The sequence below is a fragment of the Athene noctua genome, chromosome 1 (genome assembly GCF_965140245.1).
Source record: "Athene noctua chromosome 1, bAthNoc1.hap1.1, whole genome shotgun sequence".
Classification (NCBI taxonomy): Eukaryota; Metazoa; Chordata; class Aves; order Strigiformes; family Strigidae; genus Athene; species Athene noctua.
The window spans coordinates 166308383-166329321 of record NC_134037.1 but is presented as its reverse complement, the minus strand read 5'-3'; the positions used below and the strand labels follow the sequence as shown (position 1 = coordinate 166329321).

The 20939-nt window shown below is 40.5% G+C and overlaps 1 protein-coding gene and 1 pseudogene across 2 annotated transcripts in view; one reads left to right on the top strand and one right to left on the bottom strand.

Moving 5' to 3' along the window:
- Positions 1-3942: 3942 nt before the first annotated feature.
- Positions 3943-6186, top strand: LOC141971711 (polypeptide N-acetylgalactosaminyltransferase 11-like; annotated as a pseudogene).
- A 1957-nt stretch (positions 6187-8143) lies between these two features.
- Positions 8144-20939, bottom strand: part of BACE2 (beta-secretase 2) — a 48779-nt gene continuing 35983 nt past the window's right edge. The window contains exons 7-9 of one of the 2 annotated variants that reach the window (XM_074929223.1): positions 17673-17822; positions 16351-16519; positions 8144-10443 (exon numbers count right to left, since the gene is read on the bottom strand). In XM_074929223.1, the coding sequence (XP_074785324.1) occupies positions 10190-10443; positions 16351-16519; positions 17673-17822 (573 nt within the window). In that variant the 3' untranslated portion in view covers positions 8144-10189. The remainder of the gene's footprint in view (positions 10444-16350; positions 16520-17672; positions 17823-20939) is intronic. The other variant, XM_074929233.1, reaches the window with a different exon arrangement.

The window sequence follows — 20939 nt, the reverse complement described above, 5'->3', positions numbered from 1 at the left end:
CCCAGTTTATCAATATGCATAATACACCATGCTACTCTTAAAGATAAAAGTTCAGGGCTTAAAAATAACAGACTTTTAAAAAGGCTTTTAGGAGGAGGGAAGAGGGATATTACTAAATGATCAGGACACCCCAAGCTAAAGACCTTTTTAGGTAGGTTATTTAAAAAAGAGAAATATTGAAAGTACTTTTAATAGAATTCAAGCAAGACAACAGAATTTGCTGTGAAAGGGCTCAAACCTCTCCTATTTGAAAAACAAACCATGTGCGCCACCTCCCGGGGTACAAAACACAGAGCACAGTAACCACTCTTCTTCGGGCTCTCTCAAGGTAAGAAACCAACATGCAGGGTGGCTAGCTGTCTTAGGGACAGGGACATTCAATTTGTGTGCCTTCTTGATTTATAGTTTAGTGGACTAGACAGCAACAGTCTCAAATATTACTTGAATCCATTCCAGGTGTTCAGAAGCTTCATCTTCTCAAGTTACGTTTTCTGAGCCCAATTTCTGTCCAATACTGAATGAACTGATGAATAGTTGAAGCAAGAACATCTCAGTTATCTGGGCATAAGCTGGAAAAATCACCTTGGAGCTAAACTTGCCTGCCTCCTCCCTTCCCTGAAAGATTCAGATGAGATCTAAAGCAGTTCTGCTTTCTTTTCAGAGCTAAAGCCAGAAGTTAGAATTGAAAGTCATAAAGCACTTGGAAGAATTGATGGATGTAATTTTTTTGGCTATGAAGAAAATCTTAACAGGATTTAAAAAGACACATAGAATATGTTGAAAGAATTAATCATTTATTTTAAAGCAGCATAAAAAGTTGATTTTTTTTTTTTTTTTACATACTGTTTATCTGAAAAGGGCAAGACCTGAAAGTACAAAGTATCAATTTTTGAAAAATTCAGTAATGAGGCTTGACAGTAAGTGGGATCGACATCCTAACATCACCTGAAGACTGAATTAAAAATATTATACCCCGTTTTTCAAAGTTTTGATCCCATTTTCCTTTCAGGCAATGATAAAAGCACTGTCTATTAAAAAAAAAAAAAAAATCAGGTGAAGAAATGCCTCTACAAGATGGAATCATTTCCTTAAAGGTGAAATCCTTTCCACACTTCCTAAATAACTATCAAATAACAGTGGATGTAGTGTTAAAGTCTTAAAAGATTTCTGTATCTCCATATAAAATTTTCAATAAAAACCATGAACTGCCTGTTTCAGATAAATCTTATTTAAGCACTCAACCTTGTATAGTTTATGCACACAGAGAGTATTAGCTAGCAAAGCAAATTTTTTCCAGGACATATTGCAGTAATGCCTTGGTGCTATTGAGAAATTGCCCATTGTCTTTTCAGTACTACTTCAACATGACTTTCTTGAGTTCATCCTTTTCCCCAGAATTTTCCAAAGGACAGTAATGTTACAAATACGGCCATTTAAACATTCAACTATATAATTCCTCTCTAACAACACAGGAATAAACGTACTCTTCACAAGTTTGACATGGCTCTGTGAAAATTTCCCTCTTCAAAGAGGGATGTGATGAGAAGATGGTTACAAACAATGTGGTTTATTCAAGTATTTTGCATAAGTACACATTGCAGGCTGAGTTGCTTAACTGGAAAAAGCAGAAGTGTCAGTCAGCAAGAACAGCCAACAGACAGTAAGGGTCCACTATAGCTGGTAGTAAGATAAAAAACGGCAAGGCCTTCAAGGAAGGAGCTGTCATCTGCTTAAGGAATGCCACTAACTCTCACAGCTCCTTGTGGTCCTTCTCTCCACCCCTGTATTTCATAAGAACAGAGAAAAAGGAGAATATACAGGACCAGTGAGGAAGACCAAGCAGTTAAGTATTTCCAGGCGGGAAGTGAAAAAGAACTAGTAAATGCAGTCAGATGCGCAAAGGAGTTCTTTGCACACAGACAAATTCACAGACCACTGACATACTCCTTCTAATACTGGTGCAAGTATTTTCAACCTAGAGTTAATTTCTCAAGCCTTACAAACTACTTTAAAATAGGTCTGTGAATGGTCACCAAGAAAAACATATCTTTTGTTAGAAGGCTGAATTTTGGATATAGAGGCTTTCAGCTTTTAGGAACTTTTTTTTTTTTTTTTGTGGGAGAACGAGGGGGCCAGAAGACAATCAGAAAAATGAAATTTACAACCAGTGAATTAGTAGGACAGCAGCCACACTAAAATACATTGATTTTAAGTGATTATCATCGATTAAAAAAAAAAAAAGAGGAAACACCTATTGAGGGCTACTTCCTTTTAAATGTTGAAAATTACCTTCTGTGCTTTACTTCTCAGCTAGCTTAAAAGAAATTCTGTGTGTGCTTTTGTAGTCTAATCTAAAATTCCCAGTATGTCAAAAACTACCTGACCACAAAGATCCTGTCAAAACCTAGATACAATGAAAAGGACAAAAAAAGAAAACACAATATATTCTTATATTACTGCTGTACAGTCACCAATGTCAACATGTTTTAAAATAACCTGTTTTGTTGCTTACAGACAATTACTAGGGCTGAGACATAAACACTATGCACTTTGTTATATGGAGAGGGGAATATTCAGTAACTGGCCAATGATTCTACTTAAAGATGATCATGCCACTTATTCACCTGTGAGTGGATTATGCCCAGTAGCAGCAATGGGCACCTTAAAGTACACTGGCCTTCAAAATATTCAGACAAGTGAACCCTTATCAAAGCAGCCAGGTGACTTGACTGACATTACACTTACAGCAGCTTGTCAGCAACTGCAGTCGCTCTCCCATTCTGCTCTTCCAAGGAGGCTCAGCCCTGACCTGGCAGCCTGGTAGAAGACTCATTTAGCATCTCCACATTTCACACCACCAGCCAGCTTCAGCTCACCCATAGCCCCTCTTGTCAGTTACTGCAAGTCATAGAAGTGGCTTTTGCAGTATGAATCACATAATCACAGAAACACAGAGAAGGACCTTGACGATTATCTAGTCCAACCCTTAACCTAGCACTGACAGTTCCCAACTACACCAGATCCCTCAGCGCTAAGTTGACCCAACTCTCAAACACCTCCAGGGATGGGGACTCCACCACCTCCCTGGGCAGCCCATTCCAACACCTAACAACCCATTCTGGAAAGAAATGCTTCCTAATATCCAGTCTAATCCTTCCCTAGTGCAACTTGAGGCCATTCCCTCTTGTCCTATCGCTTATTACTTGGTTAAAGAGGCTCATCCCCAGCTCCCTGCAACCTCCTTTCAGGGAACTGTAGAGGGCGATGAGGTCTCCCCTCAGCCTCCTCTTCTCCAAACTAAACACCCCCAGTTCCCTCAGCCGCTCCCCGTAAGACCTGTGCTCCAGACCCTGCACCAGCTTCGTTGCCCTTCTCTGGACACGCTCGAGTCATTCAATGTCCTTTTTGGAGTGAGGGGCCCAAAACTGAACACAGGAATCGAGGTGTGGCCTCACCAGTGCCGAGTACAGGGGTAAGATCCCTTCCCTGTCCCTGCTGGCCACGCCATTGCTGACACAAGCCAGGATGCCATTGGCCTTCTTGGCCCCCTGGGCACACTGCTGGCTCCTGTTCAGCCGGCCGTCAATCAGCACTCCCAGGTCCCTCTCTGACTGGCAGCTCTCCAGCCACTCCCCCCAAGCCTGTAGCGCTGCTGGGGGTTGTTGTGGCCCAAGGGCAGCCCCCGGCATTTGGCCTTATTGAAACTCCTCCAGTTGGCCTCAGCCCATGGCTCCAGCCTGCCCAGGTCTCTCTGCAGAGCCTCCCTACCCTCGAGCACATCAACACTCCCACCCAACCTGGTGTCATCTGCAAACTGACTGAGGGTGCACTCGATCCCCTCGATCCCCTCGTCTAGATCATCAATAAAGATGTTAAACAGGAGTGGCCCCAACACCGAGCCCTGGGGGACACCACTTGGGACCGGCCGCCAACTGGATTTAACTCCGTTCACCACAACTCTTTGGGCCCAGACATCCAGCCAGTTTTTTACCCAGCAAAGCATGCAATCATCCAAGCTTCGAGCAGCCAGTTTTGCCAGGAGAATGCTGTAGGAAATGGTGTCAAAGGCCTTACTAAAGTCAAGGTAAACAACATCCACAGCTATACCCTCATCCAATAAACAGGTCACCCTGTCGTAGAAGGAGATCAGGTTTGTCAGGCAGGACCTGCCTTTCATAAACCCCTGCTGACTGGGCCTGATCATCTAGTTGTCCCGCATGTGCTGTATGATGGCACTCAGCATGAGCTGCTCCATCAGCTTCCCAGGCACCAAAGTCAAGATGACAGGCCTGTAATTCCTGGATCATCCTTCCAACCCTTCTTATAGATGGGCATCACACTGGCCAATTTCCAATCTGTTGGGACCTCCCTGGTCAGCCAGGACTGCTGGTAAATGATGGAAAGCGTCTTGGCGAGCACCCCAGCCAGCTCCTTCAGCACCCTCGGGTGTATCCCATCTGGTCCCATAGACTTGTGTGTGTCTATGTGATGCAGCAGGTCACCGACTGTCTCCTGGATTGCGGGGCGGTCGTTCTGCCAGCCTCTGTATTCTGGCTGAGGTGCGTGCCACCACTGCTGCTGAGGGCACGGGGTGGGCAGAGGGTTGATGGCAATGCTGCTGTCGCTGTGGTAACTGGGAATGGGTCCTCAATGATGCCAAGTCTACAATAGGAAGTGTCATACTTCACTATTTCTGCCATGGGTGCCTTTTCACATCTGTGACCTGGACACTTCTGCTCTTTGTTTATTTCAACTTCAGTGAAGAAAACCAATCCTTCAAGAATGTGCTCATCAAGGGGCTGGAACCTCAGAGGCCATTTCCAAAAAAATTCTACCCCCATTTTACACGGGGGTCAGTTCACATACCTGAATTGCAACAGAAAGAGAGTAAGATAGGAAATCCTCTTGGAAATCATGTCCAGGACCCAGTTAAGGGAGAGGTAGAATTCTGTCCTGAAATGGGAATGATTTTTAATGAAGAAGATCAGGAAGTGGGAGACTTGGGCTATCACAAGCATGCTTTCAATATGCTTATCAGTAATCGGCTCTGATACCACAGGGATGTGTCTGATACAAGAGATGTAAAATGTAGAGAGAAGTCCTACCCTTCTGATCTGCCCTCTGCCAGTGTTGTTATCTGTTTCTATAATGAAGCACTTTCTGCCCTGCTTTGCACAGTACACAGTGTCCTGAATCGCACTCCTGCACACCTTCTTCATGAAATTATTTTGGTGGATGTCAACAGTGAATTGGCTGACTTGAAGAAGGACTTGGGTGAATATGTTAAAACTCAGTTTCCAAAAACCACAAAATTGGTAAGAAATGAGAAGTGGGAAGGCTTGATTCGAGGAAGGATGATTGGAGCCTCTCATGACACAGGGAAAGTGCTGGTATTCCTGGGCAGTCACTGTGAGGTGAACGAGATGTGATTACAACCTCTGCTGACTCCCATCAGAGAAGATCGCAGGACTGTGGTGTGCCCTGTGATTGACATAATCAGTGCTGACATGCTTACCTACAGCTCTTCCCCTGTTGTGCGTGGAGGATTTAACTGGGGCCTGCACTTTAAGTGGGATCTTGTTCCTTTGTCAGAACTGGAAGGACCAGAGGGAGCCACTGCTCCAGTCAAGTCACCTGCTATGGCTGGAAGCCTCTTTGCCATGTATTATGAGTACTTTAATGAACTTGGACAATATGATAGACTTCTGATCATCCCCTGCTCCAGGGTGGGACACATTTTCCGTATGGATCCATCTTATCCAGGGGTTTGGCTGAAGCCAACAATTCAACAATTGTTGTTTCAGATAACATTCCTGAGGAGCCATTACCAGGACTCTGGATTACTCACAAACCTGGCCTTACATCTAATTAGGCCTGAGAAGCCAGAAAATCTGACTGGAAGATAGCTCATATCCCATTACCAATCTGTCTTTGCTTATCTGAACAGCAGCAAGAACTTCAGCAGCCAGAAATGAACAATTTATCAATCAGAGAGTCAAGTTTGACAGAAACTAATGTCTTGGTAAATTGTACAGACCTTTCTTAAAAGGATCAATCCGTTATGCTCTTACAATTTTTAATGAAGTGTAGCTGACTTATTTCTTTTTCCATAATTTCCTTTACTTTCACCTCCATAGGTCATTGTACCAGCCCCCTTCATTATGCAGCTCATATTACTACTTATATATATGAGGCTGATGTCTGAGATTGGGATATGACAACCAACCAACCTAGTTGTTGGAAACCTCCACAGAAATCAAAGAAGCTTTCAGCAGCACAATTATTCTGGACTATCAGAAAATTTAAGGACCACTCTCTCTCTCTGAAAATGTTTTGTGTTAAGCAACATTCCTAAGCCTTTTCATATTTAAAAGAAAAAGGCTAGTATACAAATGGTTCATTATTCTGTGAAATGCAGCCAGCCTATACACAGCAAGCAACTGGGTAGAATACCTACAGATTGACTTTAGATGATGAAGAGTTAACTGTTGTTAAACCAACTGATATGCTAACAAGAGACACCAACACAAATAGCTCTGTGATTACCACTAGTTAACCTGCACAACATCAAAGCTGAGAACTGGAATGGTACACTGCCTTGATATACTGGGTTTAGGTTGATCCAACATATTAATCCTAAATGCAAGCTCTATCTCCTTAAAAACAGAACAATCCACTCTACCTAGCTTCTTTTACAGAACCTGAAAAATTGGTTTATTAAAATTCTTAATCTATTTTCTTCAGCATTTAAATTGAGCCAAAAAGCCCATGATAATATTTCTAAAACTTGTGAAGGCAGTGGGATAGAACTAACATATTCGCATGCCTGAACTCAGGTTTAAGTACTTGAACTCAAATCACACATCTTCAAATCCCTAATGGCCACACTGATAGCATCAATTATCTAAAAGGTTGCATGCAATGAAACACAGCTTTCTGACATTTTCATGGTACATGATATTACATTCACATTAGGAGAACGCTGGTTCTGCAAGAAATATTGATATGTGTACAAGAAATGATTTGGAGTGCTGTGATTTGGAGCATCCCATCTATAATAAATAGAGAATATTTTCCAGCATCATCTTTACTCAAAGCTTTTGTTTTTTAGGTATGGTTTAATCTTATCTCTGAAGTTAGTTACCACAGCATAAAATACCTCACAGCACACTCTGGTAAAAAAATCTCAACAAACAGGGAAAGAGATCACCAGTAAGACACACTTTGTAACACTGTGGTCTGTCACTGTATTTCATAGAAAAATGCTCAAGAGCATTATTTTTCTTAATGTGCTGTAGTCTAAAAATGAACCCTCAAGGGTTTCTATTGCTCTTCTTGTTGCCAGAGCAACAAAGCAATACTCACCTGAATATCTGCCAGTGTAAGTATCAATTTACAAGCTAAGATGAAGTTTGTGCTGCTAGCAGATGTTGCTAACAGCATTTTTACTGTAAGCCAAATCTTAGTGGCAAGGGATGCCATGAAAACTCAACAATATATTACTATTTCATTTGTGCTACTTCATTATTGCTCCTATAATTCAAGTGTTTCTATTAAAATGTCTTGACCAATGACATTCAAAGTGAAAAGGTAAAACTGAAAGGCTTTTACATGAAATCTAGCACACTAAAAAGACTTTGTTAAGCAACTCACAAGAAATCTCACTTGTCATTAGAAAGCACACTAGAACCTTTCCCAATAAATTTCTTCCTAAAACTCTTGTGTGGTAAGGAGACAGGAGCAGCTGGGGAGAGGGAAGCAACTAAGAAGCATTTTAAGAGCGTACAAGTGTTAGTATTTCTGAAATGAAAAAGGGCTCATTGTTTGCCACTGTATCGATCAAAACATTCATACTGTGTTTCTGTTTGAAACAGGTGACAGAAGCATTACTTATATTACCATACTGTACAAGAAGGAATACAACTTTGAAATTATTTGTTATGTGTAAAACCAAACCCAGAAGGACCTTATGGGAACTGAATCACAGAACTGGAAACATCACACTCTTTTCAGAGAAAAGTCTATTGCTTTAAGAAAAACTCAAGGGAACTTCATGTTATAACATGTACTAAAAATTCTAATTATAAGACATTAAGAAAGAGATGTAAGGAAAATGGAATACAGAGAAAACACCTAAGCTGTATAGTTTTTTACATTCTTCATAATTCATGATTTTTCTTCTCTTAAAAACTAAGAGGCAGAGGAAGAAAGAGGCAAACTCAACATTTCCTCCTCTTTCCAACTCCTAATTGAAAGAGAAATAATTTTCAGATGTTGGATCACAACACCAATTATTTTACTCTATTCAGCCAAGCAATCTGAAAGTGCAAGAATTAAAAAGGAAATAAAAACCACAGGCACTTCCAGTTATGAAGTGAAATACACAAGTTAGTTTAAAAAAAACAACAGTGCTTTATTTTCACACACATTACGTGCACCTCTGTAGAAGCACCATTCCTGGGAAAAAAAAAATCTTTGCTTATTCCATGCAGAGTCAGATGCAGAGGCAGTGTGAATCAGAACGCTGTATGAAGGGACTATAGGCAGAAAATTTTCTAGGCGAGAGATTGGGAGATTCAGATCTAAGCTTCCTTTTTTTTCTCCTTGTTTCCCACACAGATATGCAAACTGCTCTGCTATTGAAATGCAAAGGAAATTTTTTTTCCTTTTATGTATTTTTTTTTAAAATCAGGTAACTAATACTTATCACCAGACTCCTCATTGTTTATCTTTCAAACCCACTATGCCAGTGTTATAGAAAAGCCACAGAGGTCCTGCAGTGCTCACTGACTAGATACAAGAAAAATTGTCCCATCTGCAAAGAAAAATACCATGTTCTGACCTCAGCATTAAGATCTGCACTTGCACAATGGAGGTCTGGTCAAATATATTCTTCTCTGCTCTCTCCCACTATTGTTTGCAGTCTTACCACATGTTTGTTTTCATCCAGTCAGTACACACACTTTTCATTTGATTGACACACCGGTGAAGCTGAACTAAACACCTCCAACTGCTGTTCAAGTTGAAAAACAAGCCAGCATTAAGACTTTCACTTCACAATCTGTCCATGAAGACAGATACTTTTCCCTTGAACTTCTAGGTTGCTGAGCTCAGCCAAAGGAAAAAAGGATTGTCTGTCTTATTTTGTTGTTTTCTTTTTGTTACATGCTCACTAAACATACCAAAAAAACATGGCAGAGCATGGACCTTAGCTTTATCATCTGTCCATACATATGCAGACCAGCCTTTTCTAAGTATCAGTCATCCTCAACTCAAAAAAACCCAACAAAAAAACCCCACAAAACCCCACAGTAGGGGGAAAACTGAAAGGGGTTTTTTTTGTGCACCAAAGTGGAAAGCATTTAAGTATTAATTTTTATAAAATCCACTACTTTGAAGCTAAGGAGTTGCATTTGGTTGTATGGAGCGCCTTGTGCTTCAAGACGAGTTCTAAGCCACATGCTTACCAGTGGTAGCATCCTTGTAAATTAAGAGAGGTAGTCTTGTTTTACGCTAAGGCTGAACAAGTTCCCAGTTTTCACCTCCTCAAACTATTTTGCAGTGACACTCAGGAAGAGCAACCCTCTCACATGGCAGCAGTGATCTTGAGGAAAATACATTTCTTCTTGATCTCACTTGCTTTTCTCTGCTGCTTAAGTCTGACCTTTCTCCCTCCCCCACACCATAAGCACAGTTTCAAAATGAACTGATGTAAACAGAAAGCAGTATTGATTTAATACAATTAATACGAAAGGTTATTAAGTATTTTTTTCCTCTTTTTCTACAGTCAGGGCTTGATTAGTTAGAAAATACTGACAGCTCCTTTTTTTGTGAAAGAGGGATGGACAATTTTGTTCAAACAGTGGAAGAACATCAAGGTGTCAGTGTGGTGTGTTTTGTTTTGGTTTTTTTTTCCCCCTTTAACAGAAGGTACTATTGAGAGCATAAAGGCTCATTGTACTGCAGTAGCAAATCCAGTACCATAGCACTTAAGAGGTGGTTAACAGTGCTTTGGTTCAGAATCAGTGTTAGAAAATAAAGCTTAAAAAGTTATGATGCAGGATATTTGGCGGGATTTCAACAACAATTTGTAATGAACGTAGAAAGGACTGAGGCATTGGCTTCTTCCCCTTGGCAAAGTACTTCATTCTTCATTCTGTTTAAGTCCCAGGTTTCATGATCAAGTTTCTCATTTCCATCGATGACGCACTAAGGAGGATTCGTCATTGACCATGTCATTGTCAGTGTAGCGATGCTGACACCGTGGTGGAATAAGCAGTAGAATGATCAGTATAAGGAGGATAATTCCACATAGGCTCATGAGAGCATAGGAGGCAATCCACAATACTGGTTCATGGAAAGAAACACTAGAAACACAGTTGCTTGCAACATCTGCTGTTGTGAAAGGGCCTTCAATCTCAGATACTGGAGACCCATCAACTTCTGCAAAATTACAAAAAGATAAACATTAAGTCTATAGACACCATTTAAAAGCAAATAACAAAAGATCTAGCCTAAATACCTATATAGCCTTTCCCTCCACCATCATACATCTCAGCATACTCATGTTTTATTGTATTTCTCATTGCAATAAAAATGCTAGTATCCTATGTTTATAAAATGGGAATCTGAAGCATAAGGAGACCATGACACTCCCACATCTACACAGGCTGTCAATGAGGGAACAGACATTTAAATCAGGTCTCCCAGAGCCCAAGTTAAGGCCCAAGCCACTGGATCACTTTTCTCTCTGGACTAACCTTTCAGAAATGTCGATTTAACAAAGCTTAAAAATCCTACACCACCTACACTGGAGTAGGTCAGTGCCTGGGCAGCTTTTGTTTGTTTCTGACATTCACAACAACTGGAAGAGTATCTCTGATGATTCTTACATCTTCTGTGTTTGCTATCTTCCAGGGTCTTAGGAAGCAGCATGCAGGTTCACTAGTTTCACAGATACCTTAAAGATTGTATCCAAAACACAAGGTGCATAGTGGAAAGCAACACAGATACTCTTTTTGAGCAGAGGTGAAAATTCAGAAGGATGGGTAGGTGAGGCAGGAGAGCTGGGTGACAGCTGCCCAGAAAAGGGAAATGGTGGAGAGGAATGTCAATGTCAGGAGCGAGGAGTTGGGACATGAAGGAGCAGTGATGTTAGGCAAGGAGGGAGACGCTAACCAAGCAGCTTGAAAAATGGAGATGACAAAGCTAAGGCTGGAAGCATGAAGGGGTGACTTGGCAGCTCCCTTTTCGAACACCCATCCATCTCTGTAACATCACAGACTGTGTGACTTGTTTCATTACCATCACAAACCCCTACTTGTTAAACCAGTATTTGCTAAAAAGGGTTATGCTGCCCATGGTTGTCACAGTAACCATGGCAAGTGCAGCAAAGTTCCCCTGAGTTGTGGACAGGGCTACGTGTATTGTAAAAGCAGAGAAAGTGAGTTGCCTAGGGCAACAACATATCTAGAGCATTTTGTATCTGCAGGTGCGTGGCAGGGGAAGGATGGATACCTTTTAGCTTGCTTGGGGCAACTAGGAGCCTGCAGTTAGTACTGTCTGCGCATTTTAACAAGTCTTCCAAACAGCTGTAATTCACTTCTCTAGTCAGGTACTTCAAGACACATTTGTGTATTTCTTATAAAGGCCTCAGTTTTAAGCTTCCTGTTCCATTTTTTGTTCATTTTATACACAGACGCACACTTGCCAAATTGTAAGCGATCCTGCCTACTGAAAACAGTTTCTCTTATTTACACGTGTCTTAGGCACGACTCCTGAAAGCATGTTTAAAGAGATTAGCATAAAATACCCTTTGGAAGGAAGAGAGGAGCCTGGGTTTCGGTTAAACCACAACAGGCAGGGAAGTGGCCTCTAATGTTCTTTGTGGAAAAACAAATGCAGAATAGCTGGGTTGCTTTATCTGCAATTTACTGGGAGACATTTTAGTTGGTATTCAGTCCCTGGACTCCCAACATCTCGTATTATTTTAAAATTTAAGTCTCATTAGACTTAATTCAACCTTATCACGGCCTGCTGCTGAAAGAGAGAGTCCTGCTCATCCTTACTCCTGTCCCTCGCTTCCTATTTTGTATTGGTGCTAGTGACTGGTACGCTGCAAGGAAAGTCAGGACAACTCACTGGTCTGATGGAAAATGAACCTGTTGTAATGAACAAAATGCCCAAACAAGGAATTTTCTGTAGGATCACTCAACTGAACCAACCCTGTCTCCAGCTGCAAGTGTGGGAAGGCTCCTTTAGCAGCAATATGCTGTTTGAATGGTCTGGGTGAAACCTGAGGCTGCATCCACAAGCATCCTAACACTGCTGAATACCAAACACGCACATGTACTCTCTCAGCGCATCAGATGGTAATAAACTGGCCTGTGCATCCTATATCATCAGCATATCTTTGGTAAGACACTGCGGTTACATAGACACGGTAAGGCAGCTGCACAGTAGTGGACAGACTTGTAAAAAACTATCTAAGAAGGTCTGTGAAAACAAACTACGCCACATTCAATACTAATGTGAAATGCAAGGCGTAAGTATTACTCCTTAGGAATTTAGTATTTTGAAGAAGCGTGGGGAAAAAAAAAAGCAGCACAGTTTTCCACCTTGGAGATAGCTTTGAAAATAAACAGTTCCTAATTACTCATTATTTGGCCTGAGTACAATAATTACTCCTATTAAAAAAAGCAATACAAAACTGTTGCCATAGTGGCTGACATTTTCAATTGCATTTTGAGAATGCTTGATAGCAGCACAGCCTCTGCTTTCTTCCCTCCAAAAAGAAGTTTTCCTTCACCCTCTTCTACCTCCAGAGATACTGAAAGGAAATCAAAAGAGGGGAAATTTGCTTAAATTGTTCAAACAAGCCCTTAACATAAACTAAGTCACACACACTTAGTATATTACTCATTAGCTGAATTAGGATATTTTGGCATATTTTTATTAGAACATCTGGTGGTAGCTACCTACAGTAAGTTCTTGACCCTGAATAAATGGGATTTCCTTCATCATTTACGATTACAGAACAAAAATGGCACCTCTGGAAAAATGCTGTTTTGTAACATTTGTGTCGAACTCCAACACACTCACTCAACCATCTTGAGTGGTTTGGAAAGGAAGCAAACCTGATATTAGATCAAACTTATCATCAAATTGTAAAGTAATGCTTGGAAGGGGCCCCTGGAAGTCACTTAGTCCAGCCTCCTACTCTGAGTAGGACTGTCACCACAAACAGATCACGTCAGTTGCTGCTTTATCTAGCCAGGTCTTGTAAAACCATGAGGATGGAGACCCCACGATCCCTCTGGACAGCCTGTTTCAGTGCTGTACCACCTTGCCGGTGAAGAAGAAATTCCCCCTGTCCAACTTGAACCTTCCTGAATATAAATGGTGGATGTTGCCCTTTGTTATGTAGTTTCATTTGCACGGACTCTTGGCTTGCATTCAATTTGGGTCTTCTCATATCCCCAGCTCTTTTTCTACAGGGCTGCTGTTCAGCTGGTCCCTTCATAGACTGTACCCATGCATGGTGGTTTTCTGCTTGAGGTGCAGAACTCTGCATTTCTGTTCACTGAAACTGAGGTTTCTGCTGCACAGTCCTCCAGGTTTCCAAGGCTCTTTCAGACTGAAGCTCTGCTATTCATCATGCCATCCATTCTCCTGAGTTTAGTGCCCACAAATCTGGGTGCATTCTGTCTCATCACAGTTTAGTGTGTAAAGTCATTAATGATTATAGTGTTCACTGCATTTCTTGCCTGAAAAATACTTATCTTGCTCCTATCATCTTCTCTCTTACTACAGAAATACTAGGGGTCTAATTCTGCTCAATGTCAAGGTAACATTATGTTGCTTCACTAATACTAACTAGTTGATCTGAACATCTTATCTCAAGGACATGATTCAAAACCTTTTCTAGTCATCCTGTAAACAGTAGGTTGAAAATGCCAACTTGAAACAATTTGCAATTAGTAACAGGCAGAGTAAGTCTTAAAGGGTTTTCACATGTTGAGGAAAAAGCAAATTTCTTTTCCTGCTACAACGGAATAACTTTCTGCAGCCATCTATCTAACTCTCCTCACTCTTGGTACACCCTGGAGAATGAAAATAGTGCAAGGAGTATCGTGAGATAAGCCAGTTCTCATCTCTAGCCAAGTCTCAACAGAAACTTGGGAGTTCAATGAAGTCAAGGCTTTTAGTCCTGTTTCTGTAATTTTTGTATTCACCACGTACCCATTTAACATCTTATAAAAACATGGGCTTAAATGTAGTGTTAACACTCTCCTGTAAACAAGAAAGCATAGGTCATTGCAAAGCCACACCAAACGGTCTTTTATATTTCTCTATTTCTGAAGATTTATGCCACCAGTAATTCAATTTAATTTATGCCCACGAACAGACTAAAAAGCTCCAAATAAGTTATATTAATATAGTTGCTATGGAGGACATGGCTGGCCTCCACAGGAAGCCAGTTAGGCAGCTTAAATCCCTCACACAGCACTGACTGCTAACCACTCACAGTTGTGGTTTTCTGATGAAAGTTGTGTTAAATATGGAAGCCACAAGCTGTGAAGAAGTGAATTCAGAATAACTGGCACATCCAGCAAAATGTCATCTGCCCCGTGTGAGTGGAGACTGACAAATCAGTGTATCTTGTCTCAGTCAGTGGCTTGTGACATCTGATTTCTCAAGAAGCTAAGTTCCCAAGATTCTAGGTCAGACATATGCACAAAACATGTACAAAGAAACAAGGAGGAAACGCCTTCTAGCACCAGCTGTGTATCGTCACGTGTCCAAGCTCATGTAAATTCAGATTTAATTTCTATTCAGCAAACTCACTTCTTCCTCTCTAGACAAGGTTGGCAGAGCTACATGAAGTGGCCAAACTCTATGCTTCCATGTAGCAATATTAACATTAAGGTGTTATTATGGTTTCTTGATTCTTTTTCTCAATAAAGATGTGCTGTCAAAGCAGTTGTTATGAGCACCAGCTGGCTCACGTCCCCTGCTGACCACATGTCGGTCAATATGTTCTGTCAAAATGCTCCCTCCCCCTTCCATTAAAGGCTGCAGCGTGGCAGGGACAGGAGGCAGCTCTATGCTTGCTAAAATGACAGTCAGGAAGCATGAGGAAGAATGAAAGGCAGGAAAACCGGGTCTGCAGAATTTGTCTAGTTATGATCTTTCCAGATGCATTGAAAATGTGGCTTTCATTGCTGCATGGTACCTCATAGAGGTCTTCATTAAGCAACCCACATCAGTATCCAGATTTTCTTTCGTATCAAGCTCAAAGATGACAATTTTGAACCCATTAACAATGGGCAAATTATAAAAAATAAGAAAAAAATCTTTTAAAATGCCCTGGAGCTACAACTCAGCTAGCTAGTATCTCTCTTTTTTTCTCCTCAATTACCTGGTTGCATTAAGCACTCAAGTACTTACTGACCTTACCCTTTCTAACACAAATACTGGGGATTAAAGAAGCACTGTCAGTCTAGTGCTTTTCTCATGCAAATCTCAGATGATACAATGTTTTTCAGGGCATAGACTACTTCTGTTTGGGGCAGAGAATGGCATGTGGGTGCACATCCTTTCCCTCCTCTCCCACTTGTATGTTCTTGTGGTGCCAAAGCAATATCTCATCAACAAGAGGAGGAAACCCCAAAATTTGTTTTTAACTATTCATGGCAAGAAAAGAGAAATCATGAGAAAGCAAGAAAGTTAACCAGCACTATAAAATCAGCCAAAAAATGATGAGCTTTTTCACATTTTTTCAGCAGCTAATTAAAAAATTAATGGGTTTCTACTCACACTGCGAAAACTGTCTAGAACCAACACAAACACCAGAAACCAAAATTTGAGTCCCATTTTCATCTTAGCTCTTTAAGTATTTCTGAGTGGTTGAAAAGGCACAATTTACATTAAGAGAAAAGCAAGATTTTGCATATTGCAAAAGTTAGTTGAAGAATCCATTTATGTCCAAATTAGAACAGCAACTATACAAAAATGAAACTGCATTAAACCCAGTGATGAGTCTCATGTAACTGTTGAGGAAATCACACACACAGACAGATGTCTCAGAAAGAAGATCTCTCAGAAGGCAGAATGCAGCTAAGATACCCAGAGCTGAGGCTGATTTACTTCATGACAAAAGACTGTTGCGTGCAATACAGATTGTTTTTTCTCCCCTTGAAATCTGAATAGCTTGGGACTGCTCAAAAACATACCCTTCACACTTCATGAGTAACCACACTTTTCCCCATCAGGTAAGCAGCAAAGCTGTTTCTCTGAGAGCAGCAGGTGTTTCCTCACTCACAAAGTCTTGAACAATATTTCTCTTACCTGCACACGGACTCACTGCAAAGCCCACTCTCCTCTGGGCTCTGTCAAATATTACATAGAAGCCTTCCATGACTGTAGCACCAATAACGAGAGCATTTGTGGAGGAAGAGATGCCGAATCGGTAGCACTGTAAATTCTCTCCTATTCCAAGAATAGGTTGAATATAAAGCTATTAAAAAAAAAAATAATGCAGAGTGTAAGAAGCAACACCACACAGTACTTAGAAGTCCAGATTTTTATACTCAAGCAGTCAAATTCCATTGGAAATAGAGAATGAATAGGGACAAACAGTTTTCTGCACCTGATTTAAAACTGGTCAAGGCTTACATGCAGGTAAGAGGTATAGCTCTTGGATTCTAAGCTTAAGTTTGAACACAGTCAGTTACTATGTGAAGGTCAACAGCAAATTCAGAAGAGCCACTTTTAATTGTACTTTACATAAGGGAAGGATAGCTGAGAAAGAACTTGGGTTGTGAACTCAAATGAGAGAATAATTCTATTATTAAAAAAAATTATCAGGATGGAATTGATTCAGAGAGCATTCAGTGTCAGCTTCAAGACTCTAGATTCATAAATTCAAGTCACATTTTACCCCTTGTCTCCTCAGGGAAGATGAAAGATTGCCAAGCTACATGATCAATACAGAAAAAGCTTATCATAAGGCTTTCCTGTATTTCAAGTTAAAATGTACTTAAAAGGTTCGTTCTCCCCTTTGCTCCTGACCATCCCCTAAGGTAAAAGACTGTATTAGTAATGTTAGAGGATACTAGCCTGTATTGCAACCTATACTGGGAGGGGAAGCCAGAGAGGAAAAATAAAAGTGGCATATTATATTCTAAAAGCTGGGATGGAATATTAATAAGAGATAAACCAACCAAGTTATAGAAACTGCTGAAGAGATCACATAGGCTCATATTCAGGAGAAGTGTTCCAACTCAGAAAGTCACGAAAAACAAATCAATTTGCTTCCCAAACTGAGAAGATCAAAATGAGCAGTGACATTCTGTATTGACATCTAATGTGGCTAAAGCTCGTGAAAACAACAACTTGCCTATTTTTCCTGACAATTTGAAAAAATCATTCCCAACTACATGGACTGCACTCAGAGGGAAAAGAGTTTTTTCTTTTTGGTTTTAGGTTTGACAAGTTTGTTATTTTCCCTGTTTAAAATTTGATTTTTAAAATTTAATTTGAAAATATTTCCCTTGCATGCAATAAACCAGTTCTCTATTACTGCTAAAAATAGTTCATATTTTTTAAGAGCATGTGCTTTATCATAGTAAAAATAAATGCATAACTGAATAAACAAAGAAGGTTGAGACCTGTGGTAGGACAGAGATCCGAAACGACCTACTGGAGTTTTCATCCCTCAGATAAATGGAAAGTTTGGGAAATAAGGACCAGGGTCTTTCAGTTTTATCCCAGCATGCAAGCTGTGAACCAGTCCAGAAACCAGAAGAGAATTCTTGTATCTATTAAAAAAAAAAAAGTGATAAACACAGGTTACATACATTTTGATAGTCTTTTGTAAATGATTGTTACCACTATTTGAAACTTCTTCCATTCCTATGGGGAAATTCAAGCATGAACACAAGTCCGACAAAGAGCTTTTTCTTTAAGGAACAAAGCAAACACCACCCAACACACAAATCAAGGTGTGTCATAACCCATTAGGACTTGGAAGAAGGGGGAAGAGGCAAAAGCAAGCTCAGCTCTCCCTTCCCTGTGTCTCATTACTTCTACTTCTGCATTGAACATGTATGACCTCCCTGAGCAATCAGTACGGCAAAGAGGTAAAGCACCAACAGACTTTTACTACCTATCTGCCTCTTCTCTGAACAGCTCTGACCAAACACAAACGTTTCGAAGCAGCAGACTTTTCTTAAAGACACAAACCAAAATATGAACTGTACAAATATGTAATGCAGTCATCTCCCTTCCTCACATACCTACAGCTTCTTATTCAACTTTAGAGTTTTGAAGCCAAGGGCTAAGCCAAAAATCTCCTGGCATCTAAGGGAATCAAGGTCTGCTACAGTCAACAAAAAGAAACATGTCCCTCTGTCTCTTTTGCTGCCCTGCACTCACTACCAATATAACTTGACATACTTTTGAAATAAGGTTGGTTAACAATACTTCTTAATATATCCATGGCACTAACAAAGAAAAAAGAAAACCCCTACAGAGCTTGTTTGCCTAAGACAAACATCTAATGTTTCTGCTCCCTGAAGCTGATCTGCTGCCAGATCAGAGGAAAAACCTTCCTTATTTGAGTGTATTACTTTGTGCTGGTTCTTATTCCCATGTGAAGCAACATCCAAGGCAGTATCTTGTTCTGATGCTGCACAGCCAAAGACAAAGCCTCTCACCTAGGTGAAGAAAGATGGAATCCAGCCTCTCTGCTCCCTCCATTTGTGTTTATCTGTGATATCGATTACTTTGTAAACATCAGCTCATACATCATTTATGTGACATTTTACAGGTGACAACTATTCACCCCACCCCACATACCTGCCAATGAAATATTTGTTAGGGCTGCACACTATTAGAGACTTAACACTTCCTGGTGCTCATTTCTGTTCTCGGGCCAAAAGCATACACTCATGTAAACACATAAGGAAACTTAACATCACAAACAGACTGCTTTTACCCTTAACTCTCAATGGACGCTTAAGCACATCTCTTGGAACGGGACAGAATGCTCTGCCCCTCACAGCTAGGTTCCAGGCCAGACCTCCTGAAAAATATAGTTCTCCTCTTTTTCCATTTTCTCTTGGAAAGCAGAGCTTGCGATTTGAGAAAAACTGCAAGACAGAACCCAGTCTGGACAGACCAAGTCTATTAAATACTCTATTTGAAGTGCCTACTTTCATTTCCCAGAAAGACTGCTTATTGCACTTCTTTGCCTTACTTCTGTATGCTGAAGAAATGCATTGGTGGGGATTTGGCTGTATGACACCTAAAAGGTTATTAAAATAAAGATTTTAGGCTTATGTGAGCCTTCCCTTCTTCAACTTAGTAACTTAGTATTATATTCATGCTGTGAGCAGACATGACATTCTGACTTCAGCTCAGTGAGGTGTAGTAGCTGCCACCCCTCTGTGGCTCATCTCTGCCCATCTGCCAAAACCACCCTACTTTAGACCTGCCAACATGAAACTGCATCTATAGCTGCTCCCTAAAAGACTTCAGTCCAAGTAAGTAAGGTTTAAAAAACAATCTGTACCACTAAAGAGCATGAAGCTCATAGCCTTAGTTTTTAATGGAGCTGAATAAAAGTATGCTTCACATGCAGTTATCCCAGCATACTGAGGGGGCAATAACATCTTGCTGGGAAGTTCATAACAAGCTGCTAGGAGCAGGAACTTGTTAACTTGGTTCACCTGTGGTCAGAGAAGTATGTCTGATGAGAGCAGATGATTTTACATTTCAGTGGTACATAGCACTGGGCGCTAAGAGTATGTCTCTGATGCCACGGTATAGTTGCTGAAAATACTCATTTACCCGACATTGCTCCTACACAGCTGGAATCTGATCCTTACACCTTATAACTACTTCCTTATTTAATAAACTATCTCCTTTGTTTAGAACTGTAAAAGTAATTTTTGATGGGTGGGGGGGGGGGTGTGTGTGTAGAGAAAGGAGTACAGCAGCAAGTTCCTTGAGACCGAAAAGAAACCCTGAAAGAGAAGAGTTAGTTTATGCATTTTTAATAGGAAGAACAAAAACCATTAAGCAAAGTGAGTGAGTGGTTCTCCTCTAATACCTTATCGATCAGTTGACTATTTACTTATCATATGGAAGGCCTTAGTTCAAATGTCCTGACCAACATCAGAGAGTAGTGTGGACCTCTGTGACCTCCTTCACAGGAGGATGCTCTATCCACAAGAAGCCTTTACAAGAGCTCTTGGGTAGGCTTCTTCCAGTTCCCCCCCCCATTGACTGAAATTGTTCCAGTCAATACTTAAGGGCTTTGCAAAGAGAAGAATTTTTCAACCAAGGAAGCTGAGTTGCCAAAGGTAACTGGTACATTTATTTCAGATACTGGACACCTGCAGGCAGTGAAGAACACTTCATGCCACGTCTCTGCTCTCAGTCAGATAGGAAAAGGATCTCAGTCTGGAATTAGCAGCATATAGGCAAATACTCTTTTTTGGGCAGCCAGCCAATCATCTGGTTACTGTATTTCCTGTGATTTGCAATGACTACCGCTGCCTGATTGTGGATACATGACAAAAATATTAAAATTGTCACACTGAAATATCTGGGATTTATTTTTCATCTTTAACCTTCTTGGCACTGTTCATTGTATTCAACTAAAATGTATGAATAGTTTTTATTAACCAGAAAATGCTGCTTCAGTTACTCTACATTCAGAGAAATCCACCATTGCCATGCCCTACTTCTAAAGCCCACTCTATTTCCAAAGAAAGATACTTTAAAATATAAATAATTCAGTAATGAAGGTCAAAAGCAGCTTTATTCATATGAATAATCCTAATGAATGGCATCCATTCTATACAACAATAAGCTTGGAAAGGAACTGCTTGCAGTAGCAGGTTCTTCTACTTTATACACACTGTTTTGAA